The 20,335-nt window shown below is 44.0% G+C and overlaps 1 protein-coding gene across 7 annotated transcripts in view; it reads left to right on the forward strand.

Moving 5' to 3' along the window:
- DNM1 (dynamin 1) overlaps positions 1–20,335 on the forward strand; it is a 207,770-nt gene that overhangs the window by 79,483 nt on the left and 107,952 nt on the right. For all 7 annotated transcript variants that reach the window (XM_061604034.1, XM_061604032.1, XM_061604033.1 and 4 more), the window contains exons 11-13: positions 7,373–7,459; positions 17,705–17,775; positions 19,961–20,012. In XM_061604034.1, coding sequence (XP_061460018.1) covers positions 7,373–7,459; positions 17,705–17,775; positions 19,961–20,012 — 210 coding nt within the window. The remainder of the gene's footprint in view (positions 1–7,372; positions 7,460–17,704; positions 17,776–19,960; positions 20,013–20,335) is intronic.

The following is a 20,335-nucleotide window of genomic DNA, read 5'->3' on the forward strand; positions in this document are numbered from 1 at the left end:
CAAGTGTTTAAAACCACTCACGGTTTCTCTTCTGTATTCCAGGACTGGATCTGACAAACATACAGGGATATTCCTAGGTTTGAGAGAAAAGTAGTAAAGGAAGGTTCAAGGGTGTACATGCCCACAGAACTCAAAGAACCTTTGAGCCTCATTTGTGTGAGCAGTTGACTTTTGTTAATGTGGGATAAAAAGCAGAAGATAGCCAGTTTACCATCAAATGTGGACATTCTACCCAATCTAGCATTACATAGGAATTGCAGGCACAACGGGAAATGCAAAACCAGTTTGAGTCTGCAGTTGTATACTGTTACCTGGGAGTAAGCCCCAATGAATTCAGTGGGACTTCCTTCTGAATAGACATGGAGAGGCTTGCACAGAGTCCATTGTGAAGGTATTGACGCTACACTAGAGGCAACGCGAAGTGCATCTTTAACATGCATGGTTTTTTTTAAAATGCAAACAGCATCCACTTGGGGGCTGATGAATATTGGAGTTGTAGCAGGCAGGAAAGGAAGAAGTAACCCTTTCTTCCCATGCTGTACTCCTGAGGAAAAGCCCTCTTCTAAGTGGCTGTTGAATTTTAATGTTAGTTATTTTGCATTGGGAGAAAATCCCCCATTGGTGTCAAAGATGCGACCTCTAGTTTAGCCCCCAGAGCAGCCTTTCCCAACCAGTGTGCCTCCAGATGTTGTTGGACCACAATTCCCATCTTTCCTGACCATTGGCAATGCTGGCTGAGGCTGATGGGAGTTGTGGTCCAACAACATCTGGAGGCACACTGGTTGGGAAAGGCTGCCCCAGAGTAAGAAGTAAAAAATGCTCAGCTTGGGAGAAGAGAGCTCCTAGCCTAGGCAATCAAGATTCATTTTTCTAGTTCCTGCACCTCTTTTCAAGAGACACTTTAACCCTCCCCCCTTTCCTTTAGCACCTGAATTCTTGCCCTGCAGACACCCCCCTTCCTTGTGGCTTCCTTTCTCTCGCTGAGTAAGGCAACGTTCCACTTTTTCCTCATATTTGCTTGCAGAGGAGTCTGATCAGCCCCTTTTGGCCCACACTGTCACATTAAAGACAGTGATGTTTGTTTAGGGACTTCAGCAGATGTGTGTCTAAAGCCAAAATTCCAGAGCCCAGAAGGCCCCAGCCCTCCTAGACCAGGATTGGGTGGGAAGGAAAATCCGTTAGGACAGTTGGTATTGCTGTTTCGGTAGATGGCAGCCTTCCCTCTGAATCAGCAGTGAACCCAAGACATTCCTTAGCTGCAAGTGTACGCTGCCTTTTAGACTAACATAAACTCGAGCTTTTATGCTAGCAGTTTCTGATGGAGTTCTAAGAGAAATGCTAAGCTAGGTGTCTCTAGGCCTACATGTTAGGTAGTGTGCGTTCTTGTGTGTGTGTGCTAGACCTTCATGGTTCAGGTAGTGAATTTTCTGTTCTGAATATTCTGTCTCATCCCTGGAGAGTGACTTTGATTTCGGTCACAAGCAAACACAGCCACGTATTACACAACCGCGTCCTAGTCCATCCTGGAAAGATCATTACTAATAGTTACTAACTGCAGAGGAAATGAATCCGTCTGTTTTCTGAGTGTCTTTGTGTGAGTGTGGAGTGGATAGGGTGTGTGGGTGTGTATAGCTGAATAAGCCATATGAGAAGATGAGCGACTGAACTGGGGCTGAAGAGAGAGCGAAAGGGTTAGTTCTAAGGGAAAGAGGCGGACGTTCATTAAAACAAATGACTTCTCCCTTAGGCCTGGAAGGCTCCTTTACGTATGACAAGACTCTTAACTGAAATTGACAGATTCACCCATCCCTAGTCTGACCCTAGCCTAGCCCTACCTGAAGAGTGCCAGGGACTGAACTTGGAACCTTTAGCATGCAAAGCATGTGTTGGCCCTTTTCACCTGCTTATTTTCTGTGTGAGTTAGGCTGCTATTAAAGATACAGCCAGAGGAACTGGTAGCAGACAACCTTCTGCTTGCAAAATAATAATTACTAACTGCAGGGTCAGGCTTACGATAAATGGTTTCAGCAGGTTGCATCAGCATTTAACATCACAGATGATGTGCAAATGAGACAGAATTAGCCCAGCTTAGATCACTCATGTGAAACACACAAAATGTGTGTGTGTTTCTCCCCCCTCCCCCAGTATCACTATGCTTGCATACCTGCAGTGTTCCTTTTTACACATGGCAGCTAGGACTGGAGTGAGGCAGCCATCAGAACAGTAGAGAAAGATGCAGTGGCAAAGAGACTATTTAGAGAAGTGATCTCAAGTAGCCCGGTCTTTGTCATACAGCCAGTTCCATGGCATGGTACCAAGTTCTGAAGTTGGGGGCGTCTGCAGTTGCGGTTGTCATATCATGGAAGAAAGGACGTGATCAAAAGTCCAGGCCAGGGACATATGGTCACGGCAAATATTGAAAGTCCTCCTGAATTTGCAAACCTATTTCCAAACCAGCAAACCTTTCTTAGGCTTCGCCCGCTCTCCTATTCAGAACCATGGCATTTCTGGGTGCTTACTTGTGCTACTGCCTTCCCACCCTCTCCCTTTGCATCCTGATGCATGATCCCTTGTGGGTGTGATGTTCAGTAGTGCCAGCGACTTGCTCTTTGCCCAGCAGTGCTTTCCCTGTGCATGCAGCAGGCATGGTGTGTCCCTGCATGAGCTCTGGTGGACATGACTATGACGATTTTTCTTCCCTCCTATTTTGTGTGTAAGTTTTGTCAAATGATCAAGGTTTTGAATAAACTGAGAACCTTTCATAGCTTGGAGTAGTTTGTTCTGTGTCACTAAAGTGGTTATTATTATTATTATTTGTTTCAACAAAAAAAGCTGAGAAAGATTTTCCAATTTCCTGTTTATTTCTGGCACAGTTCCTACTGTCTCCACCAGCAAGAAGGAAAGGTGGTTTTCTCTCTGAGTAAAGCAAGGTTGGGCAACCCATGGTCCTATTCCCAGCAGCCCAGCAAGTGTGGCCAATGGTTAGAGATGGTGGGAGTTGTATGTACTTCAATAACATATGGAGGGCCAGCAGTTGCCCACCCCTGGACTAAAACAGCAGGCAGCTAAAATCTGAGAGAAAAAACTGTAACATTTCAATCTTGTTAATGCCAAACGTTAACATTGTGGTTTCCCTTCAAAATGGCTTCAGTCACAAGGCTCACAATGGAAAATTATACCTTATATAAGTTGTTTTTAAGAAACTAACTTGTGCAGTCCTAATCTGGCTGCTTTAGAGCTTCCTATGCACATTTTCTCAGAAGTCATTCATTACTTTTAGTGGGGCTTACTTCCAGGTAAGTGTGCACAGGACTGTAACCGTTCCGTGTTTAATTATAAAGCAGTGAAGCCAGTGTGTTGCAGAGGGTAGAGTGTTGGATTAGGACCTCAGAGACCAGGATGCTTGCTGGGTGATCTTTGCCAGTCACCATTTCTCAGCCTTATCTACCTCACAGGGTTGTGTTGTAAGGATAAAATGTCGAGGAAGAGTAACGTGTACACCTCCTTGAGTTCCTTCGAGGAACGCTGGGATAAAAATGTAATAAATAAATAACCCTGCCTGTCAGTTTCAATTTAAGCAAGTAATGTGTTCAGCACATAAATTCTGTCCCACTAGAAGCAAAATGTTGATTGCTTAACAATGTCATCTGAACCTCTCCAATGCATTTATTTTTTTATTTTTTTATTGCGCTTGTATACCGCCCCATAGCCGAAGCTCTCTGGGCGGTTTACAGCAATCGGAAACGTTAAAACAAATACACAATTTAAAACACATATTTTAAAAACAATTTAAAACACAATTTTAAATTTAAAACAATATAAAAACAATTGAATTATATTGCCTGATAGAAGGCAGTAATGCAACTTGTAAATAACACCCAGATACTTCAAGACAGACAAATGAGACCCTCTTATACTGTCCACCTTACAAATAGTTTTGTCAAGCAGTTTGTCATGCATCAGGCTACCCTAAAATACTCTGATCTATGGCTTGGAGCCAATTAATGTTTACTCAGAATAGACCCAATAACATGGACCTATGTTACTCATGTTTATTAATCTCAGTGGGCTACTCTGGGGAGGACTAGCATCGGATAAGAGCCTTTAATTGCTACTCTAATTTCAACTACACAGAAGTCAAGAAGACAAATCCGATATTTTAATTTCAGCCAAAGAGACACTGTATGTTTCTGCATATATTTCTTTTAAGACTTTTGCAGTTTAAAACTTACATTGGCTGAATACATGTGCCAAAATACAGCAGTTATTAATCATAATGAAACTCTTGGTGCTTCTACACTAGATATTTACTCTGAAATTGTCATTGTTCACTCACATTGTATGGTGCATCTATAAGATGTCATCAAATCATTATTTTCTTCATGCTGCTCTTTTCTTTTGAGAACTCAGACAATCCAGCTTTTTTTTAAAAGAACAGAACAGCAAAGCGACCTCGGCAGTTGTAGATCACCTTAACGTTACTCTTCTGTTTTTTTAATCAGGCAAAGTTTTGACATGTGCAATGGTGTTTCGGGTCTTATTGCCCAGCTCTTCACTAAGGCATACCTTCATTATTATCTTTCCAGTCAGTGTCATTTAGGGATGGGGAGGATTCGATTCAGTTCACATTTAAAGCCGAATTTATCAAATTTGCACTTTCTGAAACAATATGAGAACTGAAACACAGCCTTCCTTCAAAAATTTCACGTATCTGAATTTTGCAATGCAGCTCTCCAGTTTACAAAAACGCATACATTAGGAAAAATGTGTATGCAAATAAATATATTACTGAAAATAACATACATATGCATTATATTAGGAAAAATTGTTTGCAAAAATGTGTACATTAGTCAAAACTGCAGACAAAAATGTGTTTATTTAGAGAAAGTACACTAAAATGCTGAAGCATTTTCATGAGGTTTTTTGAACCAGAAATTGCTGCAGAAACTCAGAGAACTAAATTTAAGATTGGAAAAATGAGAAATTGCAAGAACCTAAAATGACAGACCCTTCCATCCCTGGTGCTATCTTAACACCTTTTTTGTTATTACTGATTGATCTCTGAATTCGTGTTAAAATGATTTTTTTTGCCTACTAAAAAAGCATTAAAATATTTATTTATTTATTTATTGCACTTGTATACCGCCCCATAGCCGAAGCTCTCTGGGTGGTTTACAGCAATCAAAAACATTAAAAACAAATACACAATTTAAAAAACATATTTTAAAAACAATTTCAAACACAATTTTAAAATTCAAAACAATATAAAAACAATTTAAAAACACGTGCTAAAATGCCTGGGAGAAGAGGAAAGTCTTGACCTGGCGCCGAAAAAGATAACAGTGTTGGCGCCAGGCACACCTCGTCAAAGAGATAATTCCATAATTTGGGGGCCACCACTGAGAAGGCCCTCTCCCTTGTTGCCAGCCTCCCAGCTTCCCTTGGAGTAGGCATCCGGAGGAGGGCCTTTGATCTTGAATAATAATAAAATAAATAAATGAAAATAATAAAAAGCATTAAAATAATTGCACAATAATGCTTAAAGTTAAAAAAAAGCACAAATTTAGAAAGAGAAACACTTTGCTATTTGGTATACTCAGCTGCATTTTGCCTCCCTACACCCATGACTATGTTACATCCACTGGTTTGGCACAGGATGATGCATATACACAGAGAGACACAAAAAGTAATAATTGCTGGGGAGTGCTAAAACAACCCACTTTAGAAGCACTCTATGGAGAATCCTCCTTTAATCCACAAATCCTTGTATCTTTCCGTGCCACAAACTGACAGAATCCTCCACATTTCTAGCCCCCTCCTTCATCATAAGATCTCAGGATGGGGTTCAATTCAAATTTAGAAATCCCAAAATGCATAAAACACTTAAAACAACCAGTCAGTCTCAGTTTCAAAATCTGTATATTTAGTAAATATACTAAAACGTCTCCGCCACCGCTATCTTCCCCAGCAATAGTAGTTCTCTTAATTTTAAGCAATTTAGATGCTGTTTTCCACTCTTAATATGAGATGGAGCTCTTTAGGGTTCTTTACCCAAAAAACCCTACACAAAAACTATTTTCAGTGCCAAGGGTTAGGAATGATAAAGGGGAGAGTATCCCTAGCCTATACAGAACGCCTGTACCTTACCACTAATAATCTAGGGTTGCTAGGTTCAGGGCCTGAGACTGATCCTGTATCTTTAGGAGAAGAGAAAGTCAGCCACGTGCAGGTGTTCTTGCAACACTGTAATGGGAAAAACCACAAGGTGGAATTCTCTCTTCCCCCTGCACAACTTTTAAAGATACAGAAGACCTCTTAGAGGCCAGGCCCAGCAACCAAGAGGTCTTCTGTATCTTTACAAGCTGTGCAGGGGGAAGGGAGAATTCCACCTTGTGGTTTTTCCCATTATAGTGTTGCAAGAACACCTGCACTTGGCTGACTTTCTCTTCTCCTAAAGATACAGGATCAGTCTCATGCCCTGAACCTGGCAACCCTCTAATAATCACAACTAGTTTTTCTTCTTCCTACCTCTAAAATTAGGGTGAAAAGCACCCTTCCCCAACCTGTTGCTGTCCAGATGTTTTGCGCTACAAGTTCCCATCAAGCCCAGCCAACACAGTTCTGGTGAGTGCCATGTTAAGGAAGACAGGTGTAAAAAATCCCAGGTCAATAAGGTAATCTGAGGTCCTGGTATCATTAAATTAGGAATTAACTGGATGGCCCAATGGGTTGTATCAGCCACTACTTGTAGTTTTCTGAGATAGGGTAACGCATAGGATGCCTCTTCTTAATGGCTTTGTGTCTTCACACTGAGTTTCTTCAGAGAATCCACCATGTGCTGTATGTAGTAGGACAGGGGCAGCCAAAGTGGTTCCCTTCAGATGATGCTGGACTGCATCTCTGATCAGTCCTCCTGGCTGGGGCTGTTGGGAGGTGGAGGGCACTATTTTGGCTACCCCTGTAGTAGGATGAAACCGGGCCTCACAACTAGGATTTCAAACATCCCTCAAATAAGATGAATTTGGATCTAGACTGAGGCAAGATTAAAAAAACAAAATTCTCAGACAAGGCATTGACAGATGTTTGTTCTCCTAAGAGGTCTGGATGTTTTCTTCTGGGGGAAGATTTAGTTCCCTCAGAGCTGCCTCAGAATATCAAACCAGACCAAAATGGTGACTAACGTAAAGAAGACAGAACCTCGTATCTTGGCTTGAACTTGGAAAATCTCTCTGCAACTTTCCTTTTCTATATGTCCTCTATCCCATCCCAAGCTACCAACACTTCTGATGAGGTCTGAAGGGTGGTGGCACCCTCTTTCCACCTCCAATTTCCCCACATGCACATGTTCTTTCCCCCTTCTCTTTCTGTGCAGCTCAGCCAATACCCACACCTGAGGGAGGAAATGGAGCGAATTGTTACAACCCACATCCGCGATCGAGAGAGCAGGACCAAAGATCAGGTATGTATGCAAGGGTTTCTCATTTTATACACACACACACAGGTTGAGCATCTGCGGAGAACCCACAACCCAGCAATGGGCCCACTGACAAGACCCCTCTGAGACTGTTCCTCCTGTTGTTCACCCACTTCTCATTCTGGCCTAGACAACATTCTGATGGTGAAAAGGGAGTCAGGAGAGGCCACTGCCTGCTTGCTCATTGACTGTGCCTGGCCAGCAAGCAGGTGGCAGTGGAATGATGACAAAGAGCGGCAGCTAGGGACTGGGGAGGAATTTGCATTTCAGTTTGCATTGAAAGCTGAATCTATCAAATTTGGACTTTCTGAAACAATACTATAGAACCAGAACACAGCCATCCTTCAAAGTTTGCACTCATCTGAATTTTGCAGCACACTGCTCCAACCAGCCCATGTTTTTGTTGTTGTTATGTGCCTTCAAGTCGACTACGACTTATGGCGACCCTATGAATCAGTGACCTCCAAGAGCATCTGTCATGAACCACCCTGTTCAGATCTTGTAAGTTCAGGTCTGTGGCTTCCTTTATGGAGTCTTGTTTGGCCTTCCTCTTTTTCTACTCCCTGCTGTTTTTCCAAGCATTATTATATTTTCTAGTGAATCAGGTCCTCTCGTTATGTGTCCAAAGTACGATCACCTCAGTTTCATCATTTTAGCTTCTAGTGATAGTTCTGGTTTAATTTGGTCTAACACCCAATTCTTTGTCTTTTTTGCAGTCCATGGTATCTGCAAAGCTCTTCTCCAACACCACATTTCAAATGTGTTGATTTTTCTCTTATCAGCTTTTTTCACTGTCCAACTTTCACATCCATACATAGAGATCGGAAATACCATGGACTGAATGATCCTGACTTTAGTGTTCAGTGATACATGTTTACATGTAAACCCATGTTTACAAAATGCATATAGTGTGCATCAAAATATACTAGTGAAAATAACTTATGAAAATGCATTATGTTATATTTGCTTGCAAAAATGTGTCCAATAAATGTGTACATAAAAATGTGTTTATTAGGAGAAATTCACACTAAAATGCTAAAGAATTCTCATGAGGATTTTTTTTTTAAATTGTAAATTGCACAAACTGTGAGTAGATTCAAGGGGATTATACACTGTGTAACTAACGTAATGTAGCTAAGGATCCCTGTTCAGTTTCTCCTGCACAGTCATGTCTTACCCTGGATTTAGAGAGCTCTTGGGGGAAGCAGTATTGTGAGCAGAGCATGTTAAATTTTTATTTATTTCAAAATTTATGTCCTGCTCTTCCTCCCTAAGGAGATAAGAGCAGCATACAAAAAAAACAGATTACAAAATAATATCAGATAACACAGCAGCCAAAGCATCTGGGGGTGCTTCCAGAGGACCTATTTACTGAGCATTTGTCATGATTTGTTTGCCGGGAGGTTAGATATCATTGAGTCAAGCAAGTGTTTTTCCACACATTCCAGTGCATTTCCCTGTCACTTTCCTTATCCCAAAAAGTCCCATCTTCTAAATGTAAATGTACTGCCTTCAAGTCGATTCCGACTTATGGCGACCCTATGAGTAGGGTTTTCATGAGGCTGAGAGGCAGTGACTGGCCCAAGGTCACCCAGTGAACTTCATGTTACCAAATTCTTTCAAGCTACACAGGAAGTGGATTGGACTGTGAAAGACCAACCCAAATTGTGTTTGCATTTTGACAAATTTGCAGGGCAGTCCAATATCTCAGAGAGGAGGTCAGATCTCCTGCTCCCCTGGTGCATTCACTATAGCTGCCCAATTTCCCTACTTTTTAAAGTTTGATAGAAATATCTGTTGGCTATAGGTACATTCTTAAACGAATGAAATACTTGGAATGATCTGTCAGTTTCAGTTCTCTCTGTTTCTAATTTGTCTAATCTTAAATTGGATTCTCCACATTTCTGTAGCAATTTGTGAATTTTTTGTTTAAATCCTCATGAAAATTCTTCAGCAATTTCGTGCGAATTACTCCTAATAAATGCATTTTTGTATGCAGTTTTGATAAATGTACACATTTTTGCAAGCAATTTATCCTAATGTAATATAAGGATGGCTGTGTTTCTGTTCTCCTATTGTTTTGTAAAGTGCGAATTTGATAAATTCGGCTTTAAATGTGAACTGAATTGAATTGCTTGCCTATCCTTATAACACAAATGTAGATTAAAAAATTTCCAGTATTTAGGACCTTTGGCAGAACAATGCCTCAGAATAGAAACAAATTTGACACTATGTGTAGATTATAGCTCCTCAGAGACTGGGGGACAAAATGTAAAACTGGTACTGCCTGTAGTACACATGCTTTTAAAAATTATTATTTAATGTTCAGCCATATGATGTCTTATCAATCCAGTTTTTGCACAGTTTATTTTTTTTAAGTGGTTCAAGCTATACCCTGGAAAGCTAAAACTAGCCCTCAGGCCTAGCAAAGTAACCGCTGCTGCTGTGATAAACAGTTTGGTATGATAAAGACCTTGGTTGCACAAACAGCAAAGGAGGTCTTAAATGTCTCTGCACTTCAAGAAGGATGCAGACAAACTGGAACAGGTTCAGAGGAGGGCACCAAGGATGAGCAGGGGACTGGAAACCAAGCCCTATGAGGAGAGACTGAAAGAACTGGGCATGTTTAGCCTGGAGAAGAGAAGACTGAGGGGAGATATTCAAGTACATGAAAGGTTGTCACACAGAGGAGGGCCAGGATCTCTTCTCAATCATCCCAGAGTGCAGGACACAGAATAATGGGCTCAAGTTACAGGAAGCCAGATTTCGACTGGACATCAGGAAAAACTTCCTAACTGTTAGAGCCATACGACAATGGAACCAATGACCTAGAGAGGTAGTGGGCTCTCCGACACTGGAGGCATTCAAGAGGCAGCTGGACAGCCATCTGTCAGGAATGCTTTGATTTGGATTCCTGCATTGTGCAGGGAGTTGGACTTGATGGCCTTATAGGCCCCTTCGAACTCTACTATTCTATGATTCTATGTACTCATTCATAATACAGGTGGGGCACACATGACAAATTGCTAGTCCATACAAAAACAATACCATCCATATTGGGGATGGCAGAGAAATTTGATTCACCTTGCATTTAAAGGCAAACCTACCTAATTTGTGCTTTCCAACACAATTAGGGTTGCCAGGTTCTTGGCCTGAGACTGATCCTGTATCTTTAGGAGAAGATGTCAATCGGGCTTTCGGCCGGGGTTTGGTACAGAAACAGCCTTGGTCGCCCTGTATGATGACCTCTGTCGGGAGAAAGACAGAGGGAGTGTAACTCTGTTGGTTCTCCTTGATCTCTCAGCGGCTTTTGATACCATCGACCATGGTATCCTTCTGGGACGTCTTGCGGACTTAGGAGTTGGAGGCACTGCTTGGCAGTGGCTGTGCTCCTACCTTGAGAATCGTCTCCAGAAGTTGGTGCTTGGGGAGCATTACTCAAACCCCTGGATACTCCAATATGGGGTCCCACAGGGTTTAGTTCTGTCCCCCATGCTCTTTAATATCTATATGAAGCCGCTGGGTGAGGTCATTAGGAGATTTGGAGTGCGTTTCCAGCAATATGCTAATGATACGCAGCTCTACTTCTCCTTTTCATCTTCAGGTGAGGCTGTTAATGTACTAAACTGCTGCCTGGCCGCGATAATGGACTGGATGAGAGCTAACAAACTGAGACTCAATCCTGACAAGACTGAGATGCTGTTGGTGGGGGGGCTCTCTGCCCAGATGGATGATGTCCGACCTGCCCTAGATGGGGTTACACTCCCCCTAAAGGAGCAAGTCCGTAGTTTGGGGGTCTTATTAGATCCGCTCCTGTCACTGGAGGCTCAAGTAGCCTCGGTGGCACGGAATGCGTTCTACCAGCTTCGGCTGGTAGCCCAGCTACGACCCTATCTGGAGAGGGAGAACCTCGCCACAGTTATCCATGCTCTGGTAACCTCCAGATTGGACTACTGTAATGCACTCTACGTAGGGTTACCTCTGAAGACGGTTCGGAAACTTCAGCTGGTGCAGAATGCTGCGGCCAGAGTCCTTACTGGGACTAAAAAATTTGATCATATAACACCTCTTCTGGCCCAGCTGCACTGGCTACCAATATGTTTCCGGGCCAGATTCAAAGTGTTGGTTCTTACCTATATAGCCCTTAACGGCATCGGACCGCAATACCTGGCAGAACGCCTCTCCCGCTATGTACCTACCCGGTCGCTGCGCTCGACGTCGAAGGCCCTTCTCCGTGTCCCAACGCATAAGGAGGCACGGAGAATGACAACTAGAGCTAGGGCCTTCTTGGTGGTGGCCCCCGAACTATGGAACGCCCTCCCTGACGAGATACGCCTCGCGCCTTCTCTGTTATCTTTCCGGCGCCAGGTAAAGACCTACCTATTTGCCCAGGCATTTAAAATTTTTTTAAAAATTTTAAAATTGAATCTAAATTTGGAAATTTTTAATTATGTTTTATTGTGTACTGTATTGTATTTGCATCCGCTTGTATTTTAATCTGTTTTATTATGCTGTACACCGCCCTGGGAGCTTATTGCTATAGGGCGGTCTAAAAATGTAATAAAATAAAATAAATAAAGAGAAAGTCAGCTAAGTGCAGGTGTTCTTGCAACTCTGTAATGGGAAAAAACACAAGCTGGAATTCTCCCTCCCCCCTGCACAACTTTTAAAGATACAGAAGACCTCTTGGTTGCCAGGGCCAGCTTCCAAGAGGTCTTCTGTATCTTTAAAGTTGTGCAGGGAGAAGGGAGAATTCCACCGTGTGGTTTTTCCCATTACAGAGTTGCAAGAACACCTGCACTTGGCTGACCTTTTCTTCTCCTAAAGATACAGGATCAGTCCCAGGCCAGGAACCTGGCAACCCTAAACACAATATAGGAATCGAAACATAGCCATGCTTTGAAATTCACAGTTCTCCAAATTTTGCCTTGCAGCTCTCCAGCCGAGTAGTGTGTAGAAAAATGCATATGCTAGATTAAAGTGTGCATAAAAATGCATATATTTGTGAAAATAACATACAGGCACGTGTTATATGAGGCCAAAAAATGCCTTGTAAAAATGTGTATGGTTGGCAGATTGCATACAAACATGTATATATTAAGAGAAATTTGCACTAAAATGCTGATGAATTTTCATAAGACCTGTTTTTACAAAATTGCATACTGATGGGGAAATGTGGAGAACAACTAAGATTTGAAGGGTGAGAGAAGGGAGGAGGAAGGTGAGCGAAACCCTCAGAGCTTGGAAAAGTTACTTTTTTGAACTACAACTCCCACCAGCCCAATCCAGTGGCCATGCTAGCTGGGGCTGATGGGAGTTGTAGTTCAAAAAAGTAACTTTTCCAGGCTCTGAGGACCTACCCCTTGCTGCTGTGGCCTCCTGCACAACTCCATCGGCAGGCTTCCTCAGGTGTCAACTGCGACTCCCTGCGAGGCCTTGGGTGCCAGCTGAAGCTAGTTGGGGCTAATGAGGGAGAGAACAACTGCCATGCCCAGAGCAGAGCAGTCAGTTGTGGAACTCTCTTTTGTCTATAAGAACTGACACGGAAGTGCTGTTGAGAGGTTTACTAAGACAGTAAGTGAAGTTACATAAATTGCTGGGGGTAGGAGAGAGAGGGGAGGTGGGAATTTGGTTTTATTGGGAACTGCATAAGAGGGTTTTATTTTATTTATTTATTTATTAGTTGCCCATCTGGCTGGTTGACCAGCCACTCTGGGCGACGTACAAGATAAAAACAGTACATTAAGGATTAAAAATTTAAAACATAACAATAAAAGCCTAACCCATCTTAAAAGCTTTCCTGAAGAGCCAGGTCTTCAAAGTCTGGCGGAAGGTCATCACAGAAGGGGCATGACGCAGGTCATTTGGGAGAGAGTTCCATAGGGTGGGGGCCACTATTGAGAAAGCCCTCTCTCTAGTCCTCACCAGTCTCGCTGTTCTTACCGGTGGGCTCGAGAGAAGGTCTTCTGAGGCTGATCGTGTTGAGCGGCATCCCTGACGATGCTGGAGGCGCTGCTTCAGATAGACTGGGCCAAAACCCAGTCATTCGTTTAACTTTTTTAAAAAAAAAATCAGCATCAGGCTCCTTTCAATATGTGTCAGGGTAGGAGTAGTTGGGGGCCTGCCGTTGAGGTTATACTGAGCAGCAGACATAATAGTGGTGGGAGGCAGCCTGGCCGTTAGAGAGGAAGGAATACAAGACATCTTTGTGCTTGCATCCCTTCTGGTCCCCCTTCCAACTTTTGGGACCCTGGTAGCTATGCTGGGAACTCCCTGGATCTTACTGTTCTGCTGATGAATGCAAGGTCAGTGGCTAATAAAACCACTTTAATTCAGGATTTAATCCTGGATGAATGCGCTGACCTTGCCTGTATTACCGAAACCTGGCTAAATGACCAAGGCGGAGTAGGTCTCTCCCAGCTCTGCCCACCAGGTTTTGTGGCACTCCAGCATCCTAGATCCAGGGGACGGGGAGGTGGGGTCGCAATTGTCTGCAGGGAATCTATCTCTCCTGTCAGGTACCCTGTCCCTAACACCTCCACCTTTGAGTGTGTGTGCCTGGCATCCCTGTTGGTGCTGATGGACCTCTCAGCAGCCTTCGATACGATTGACAATGGTATCTTTCTGGCAGAGCTTGGAAAAGTTAATTTTTTGAACTACAACTCCCATCAGCCCAATCCAGTGGCCATGCTGGCTGGGGCTGATGGGAATTGTAGTTTTAAAAAAGTAATTTTTCCAAGCTCTGCCTTCTGGGCCGTCTAGCTGGGATGGGATTGGGAGATGCTGTTTTACAGTGGCTCCAGTCCTACCTGATGGACAGGACCCAGAAAGTGGTGCTGGGAAACAATTGCTCATCCCCCTGGCCATTGGTCTACCGGGTACCACAGGGTTCAATTCTGTCTCCCATGCTCTTTAATATTTATATGAAACCGCTGGGAGAGGTCATCTGGAGATTTGGAGTACAATGTCATCAATATGCTGATGACACTCAACTCTATCTCTCCCTAGCACCTGATTGCAAGGAGGGAGTGCTCATCCTAAACCGGTGCCTGGAGGCTGTGAAGGGCTGGATGTGGGCTAACAAACTGAAACTTAATCCAGACAAGACGGAAGTGTTGCTGGTCAAGGGGAAAACTGCACCAGGGATAGGGTTGTAACCTATTCTGGATGGGGCTGATTGATTGATTGGTTGGTTGGTTGGTTGCACTCGCCTTGAAGGAGCAGGTCCGCGGTTTGGGAGTCCTCCTGGATCCTGCCCTGCTGCTTGAATATCAGGTGGCTGCGGTAGCCAGGAGTGCTTTTGGCCAACTCAAACCGGTCTACCATCTGCGTCCGTTCCTGGAAGCAGTTGACTTGGCCACAGTGACACATGCATTGGTGACATCAAGGGTTGATTACTGTAAAGCACTCTATGTGAGGCTGCCTTTGAAAACAGTTCAGAAATTATAGTTGGTTCAAAATGCAGCAGCCAGAACATTAACTGGAGCACGGCGCAGGGAGCCTATGAGCCCTGTGCTTTATGGACTCCACTGGCTCCCAATTTGTTTCCAGGCCCAATTCATAGTGCTGGTTCTGACCTTTAAAGCCCTAAATGGTCTTGGAGCAATGTACCTGAGGGACTGCTTATGCTCATATATACCTGCCCGGGATTTAAGTTCCTCCGCCTTGGGTCTCCTCTGCGTGCCTGGAGTGAAAGACACGAGACTGATAGGCACGCAGGAGAGAGCCTTTTCAGCTGTGGCCCCCAAGCTTTGGAATACCCTACCTGAAGAAGCCTGCTCCCTCCCTGATGGTTTTCTGGAGATTTCTGAAAATGATCTTGTTCTGGAGAGCCTTTGGGAGGGACTGAAGGTAGAGCCTGACACTGATTTTATGCCTTCTATGTTAATTTTTACCTCAGTAGTACCACTCTCTCTATATGCATATATGTGTGTGTGTATGTATATACATTATTTTATGTATTTTAATTGCATTTTATGTATTTTAATTGATTTTAATGTTTTTGTGATTTTTATTGTGTATAATTTTATTATGTACGTGCTTGATTTTATTGTAAGCTGTAGGGTAGAAGGGCGGGATAGAAATATTTTAAATAAATAAATTTGAAAAATTATAAACTGGGAGAAACAAAAACGGACAGATTTGCGCCTCCCTATTCCATATAGATAATTAGCATATCAGGGAGAACAGCTTCAGCTAACCTTCTCCCTGGTGTCCTTGCTGGTTTCCTAGGTTTAGGGATGTAGGTTTAGGAATGTGGAGGAGCATTCCCTTGTGAAAGCTCAATCAATTGTTACAATCGAGATACAGGTTTCCCACCTCATCTGTGGGTTGTAAGAATTAGCTCTAAGACTGTTGGATAATTCTCATGATGAGCAACACATGCTCTCACCCTCCTCACCAATACCTGGCGTAGTTTTGGAACTGGTTTACCTTTAAATTATAGTGGCAGCAGGGCCACCCCAAGGCCTTTTGCTACCCAAGGTGGAACAGCTAATCATGCCTTTCCCTCAAGCCAAGAGGCATAGTATCCCTGAGCGTATACAGAATTCACTTTTAAAGGGACACTTTTCCCGTCCGGGATCAACAGGTAGAATAAACATAACCCAAACTACTGTGCTGCCTGCCTCCCAGTGCCAGTCCAACCAGTAAGCAGAATGAGGTAATCGCCTCAGGCAGCAAATGCTAGAGGGCAGCAGGGCAGTCCCCTAACTGCTTCTCCTGAGCCCCCTGGCAATATCCTGCGGTTGAAGAACAGAGCTCTATGTGTGCCACATGCCTTGGCCTGTGTCCCCATGACAAGCCTGCTATCTTCAAGTGTGCTGGAACGCACTTTCCTGTTGCTAGTGTTGAAGTAAAATTTAACTGCCAGTCTTGTCTGTGGAGACCCCCACCACCTTGTCCTTTGCCCCTGGCCGCAAAGTGTTTGGGATGCCCCTTCTGCCTCCTCTTCCTATAGAGCCAAAGATATGGGCCCACAGAACCCAAACAAACTGGGGCAGGGGAGCAGAGAGAAATGTTTGTTGTGAAGGACAATGTAACCCCTTTGGCAGCCTTTCCCAACCAGTGTGCTTCCAGATGTTGTTGGACCACAACTCCCATCTTCCTGACCATTGGCAATGCTTGCTGAGGCTGATGGGAGTTGTGGTCCAACAACATCTGGAGGCACACTGGTTGGGAAAGGCTGCCCTATGGGGTTTTGCAGACTTTTTTCATTCCCTTTTGCTGCATTGACTTGCGTTATTGGGTGGTGGGGGAGAGGAATGGCCGGGAGGATGCTTCTACCGCCAACCCCAACATTTGCTGCCCGAGGCGGCTGCCTCACTTAGCCTAGTTGTGGGGCCAGCCTTGAGTAATACGTGGTTATCCATCTGGAGCCTTTTTAAAAGGACAAAATATTAATGCAAGAGTAGTTGCTCCCTCAGAGCAATGCTTTGTCTTTTTAATCTTTCTTTGCACAGTGTACACATCTCAAGCACTCAACAGAGTGCCTTCTGGGGTTTATTTTCTGTGTGTTTGTTTAGAAAGGAACAAACAAACAGGCCTTCTTGTCCATTCCTCTTGCAGCAGAGCAATCTACCTCCCCGCCACTCCACAAAGCAAGCGCTTCAACTCCTTCATTACATATGTTATGTTTAACAAGCTGACACTCCACACACGGTCGCAGGGTGGATACATGGGACCATTTTACATTGTTTGGCAATCCTTTACTCACATCCACATTAATATTATTATTTAAATTTATATCCCACCCAAACTCCCAAAGGTGCCCAGGGCACAAACAATAAAAATATCTGTTTACTGTTAGAGCAGTACGAAAAAGGGACCAATGACCTAGGGAGGTGGTGGACTCTCCAACGCTGGAGGCATTCAAGAGGCAGCTGGACAGCCAGCTGTTGGGGATGCTTTAAACTGGATCCCTGCATTGAGCAGGGGGGATGGACTTGATGGCCTTAGAGGTATCTGATTCTATGATCTTTAAAACATCACTTTTTAAAAAAAAGTCTTTAGAAAATTGTGCCCTTTCTCTAATTTGTTCATGGCTATGGTCGAGAAGCAATTCTAACCTGCATTAACGATAGTCATTGTAGACTTGGGTAATCATTCCAGTTCAATGAAAGTGCAGTAAAAATAGCATGATTTTATAATACTGTGTTAGTTCCTTTGTAAACCTGTTGGCCTCACCTTTAGTTTCTTTTTCACTCCTCTCTTCCTATCTTTTCTCCCCAGGTCATGCTCTTGATTGACATTGAACTAGCCTACATGAACACAAACCATGAAGATTTCATTGGCTTTGCCAAGTAAGCATCCACATGTTTTTTGGAGGGGTTTGTTGGTAGCAGCAAAAATAGTGGAAGAGTCTTGTGGCACTTTAAAGACTAAAATGTTCTGGGCAGGGATGTGGGTGCCCTACTTTTGTTGTACTATAGTGCAAGAGCAGCCCTCCAGACAGCAATCGTGCAGTAATATGGAGAAGCACTGGAGAACAATTAATGAAACAGAATGATGTGTGGACAGTCCAGTATAAATCCACCACTAATGCACTATATTTGCAACAATGCCATGTTGCAGAACACACTTGCCAAAAACAGAACATTCTGGAGGGTCCCATAGTCACACTTTGCACATTCTACATTGCATTTCCCTTTAGAACCTCACTGTTGATACACACACACCAATGTGTATTTCTACCAGCAATGCAGGAATACACTTCATGCCTCTGATGAAGTGGACCCTAATCCATGACAGTTTATATATCTGTTTGGTCTTCAAGATGTTGCAAGACTTGCTCATTTTTTTCCTAGCATTCCTACGATATTATACTGTTTTGGGATGAACTGGGCGGTGTGTTTTGCTTGCACTTTTCCCAGTATAATTCCCATATTTTCTTGCTCATTTTCACTTTTGGTAAGCAATGACATCAGCATAAGACACCTGGAATGTATTAACATGGTAGCCTTTTCCAGAAGTCCCATGAAATAGCAAGTAGAATCAGGGCCAGCGCCAGGGAGCGGCCAGGTTGGGCCCTGGCTGAGGGCCCCTGCTGCCCTGAGGGGCCCCTCCGTAGGAAGAGAGGGTAGCGCTCCCGTTCTGTGATCTGCGGCAGCATCGGCTCCTGACCCTGCCGCAGATCATGGAGAGGGAGCTCCCAGGCATCTCCCCCCCCAATAGTGCGGGCCACACATGCCCCACCTACCTCTATCGCTTCTGTAAATGATGTGTGCGCTGTGCGCGCATGCCTGGCATCAACCAAGATGGTGGCGGAAGCTTCCCTAAGGGGCTGATGCCCCCACCGCCATCTTGGTTGATGGCAGGCCCGCATACACAGCATGCATGTCATTTACAGGAATGATAGGGGTAGGTGGGACGCACGGGTTTATTAGCCCCGTGCGGCCTGTATGAAGAGGTTGTGCTCTGGCGCTGTGAGCCCGGGGCAGGCTGGTGCCCAAGGGCCCAGGCATGCCTGGCGCCAGTCCTGGGTATAATACTGTAAAGCACCTTGCATTATAAATTTCACAGAGAGAGGAGGGTGAATTCTCATGCATATGTGATATCTATCTGATCTTGAATTCCTTCCCTCAGGCATGAATTGCTCTGAAGAAAAGAACTGAACAGAGCTGAAGAATGCTCATATGAACTTTGTGTGCTGAGAATCAGTGGTAGCTGCCCAATTTGGAAAGAGTGTTGCAGGATCTGAAATCTCCCATTGACAGCAATGGGAACTTCTGTTCCAGGGCTAATACCTACTTTGCGGGAGGCAGTAGTGTAGTGGCAGATTCATAAGTGCAGGGTCCCTTCACGGTAGTCACAGCCATGCCCACCTTCTAAAATTATACAATCTTCTAATATTGTAGAATAACCTGGCCAAGCATTAATACTGCCTTCGGCTTCTCCCTCACCATCACCGTTTCACTGTCCTTTCTTGCTGTCGGAGTTATGGTTTGAATTAAGTGTCTGCACACTTATCTGCTGCTGCCACCAAACTACCTGATGGTGCAAATGGGATGCTATCAGCAGGATTCCCTGTTTCTTCTGCAGTTACAGAATTCTCACTCTCCATAACTTGCTTTTTGAAGTGGGAATTAATAGGAACTCCTTTCACTCTGGTTGGCTCCAGTCAACAGGAAACAACAAGGAAGCAAACTAGAAGACTCTTCTCAGTGGCTAACACGCTCCCCTTTCATGCTGATTGGCTCATAGGATGCTGGAGACATAGGGACCCTGCTGGGACCTGGCTTCCAAAAAACAGAGGGGTCTAAGACCCACCCACCCCCCGAGCCCTGTATTACATCCCTTGGGGGTGTTTTCATCAGCATCACAGGGGGAGAAAAGAGTTAAGTCTCTGCCTCCCAGAGAGAGGATGCTTCAGGGGAAATGTGGATTTGAAGCTGAGGCCAGGAAATCTGGATTTATATTAGCCGACCCAAGAGAGTCAAAAGTGAGGCACTGTTAAATGTCTCCTGTCTCGTTTGGTTTCTTTTGCAGTGCTCAGCAGAGGAGTAGCCAGATGAGCAAGAAGAAAGCCGCCGGCAATCAGGTAGGTACAGCTCACTGCCATTTTGGGCCATAATTTAAAGCTATGAGATAGATGTACATTTTGCTTTGCAGCTTACCGGTAGAAGTTTCGTTAACAGGATTGTGAAGATGGGAGGAGCTTGAAGGCCAACTCATCCAGTGCATCTCTCTGAAGCAAAATACTTCATACCCTGTTGTTGAGTGAGGCAGGGTGGTGGTGCACCCTGATTCATTAGGGCTTTGATCTTCATTTAGTGAACTGGTGAAATGAATTAACTATAAAGCTTTAATCCTATTGTTGCCTGCTAGTTCAGCTTGTTGGCCTGGAGCAACTTTCTTCAATTA

Source organism: Rhineura floridana, chromosome 20 (assembly GCF_030035675.1).
Source record: "Rhineura floridana isolate rRhiFlo1 chromosome 20, rRhiFlo1.hap2, whole genome shotgun sequence".
Classification (NCBI taxonomy): domain Eukaryota; kingdom Metazoa; phylum Chordata; class Lepidosauria; order Squamata; family Rhineuridae; genus Rhineura; species Rhineura floridana.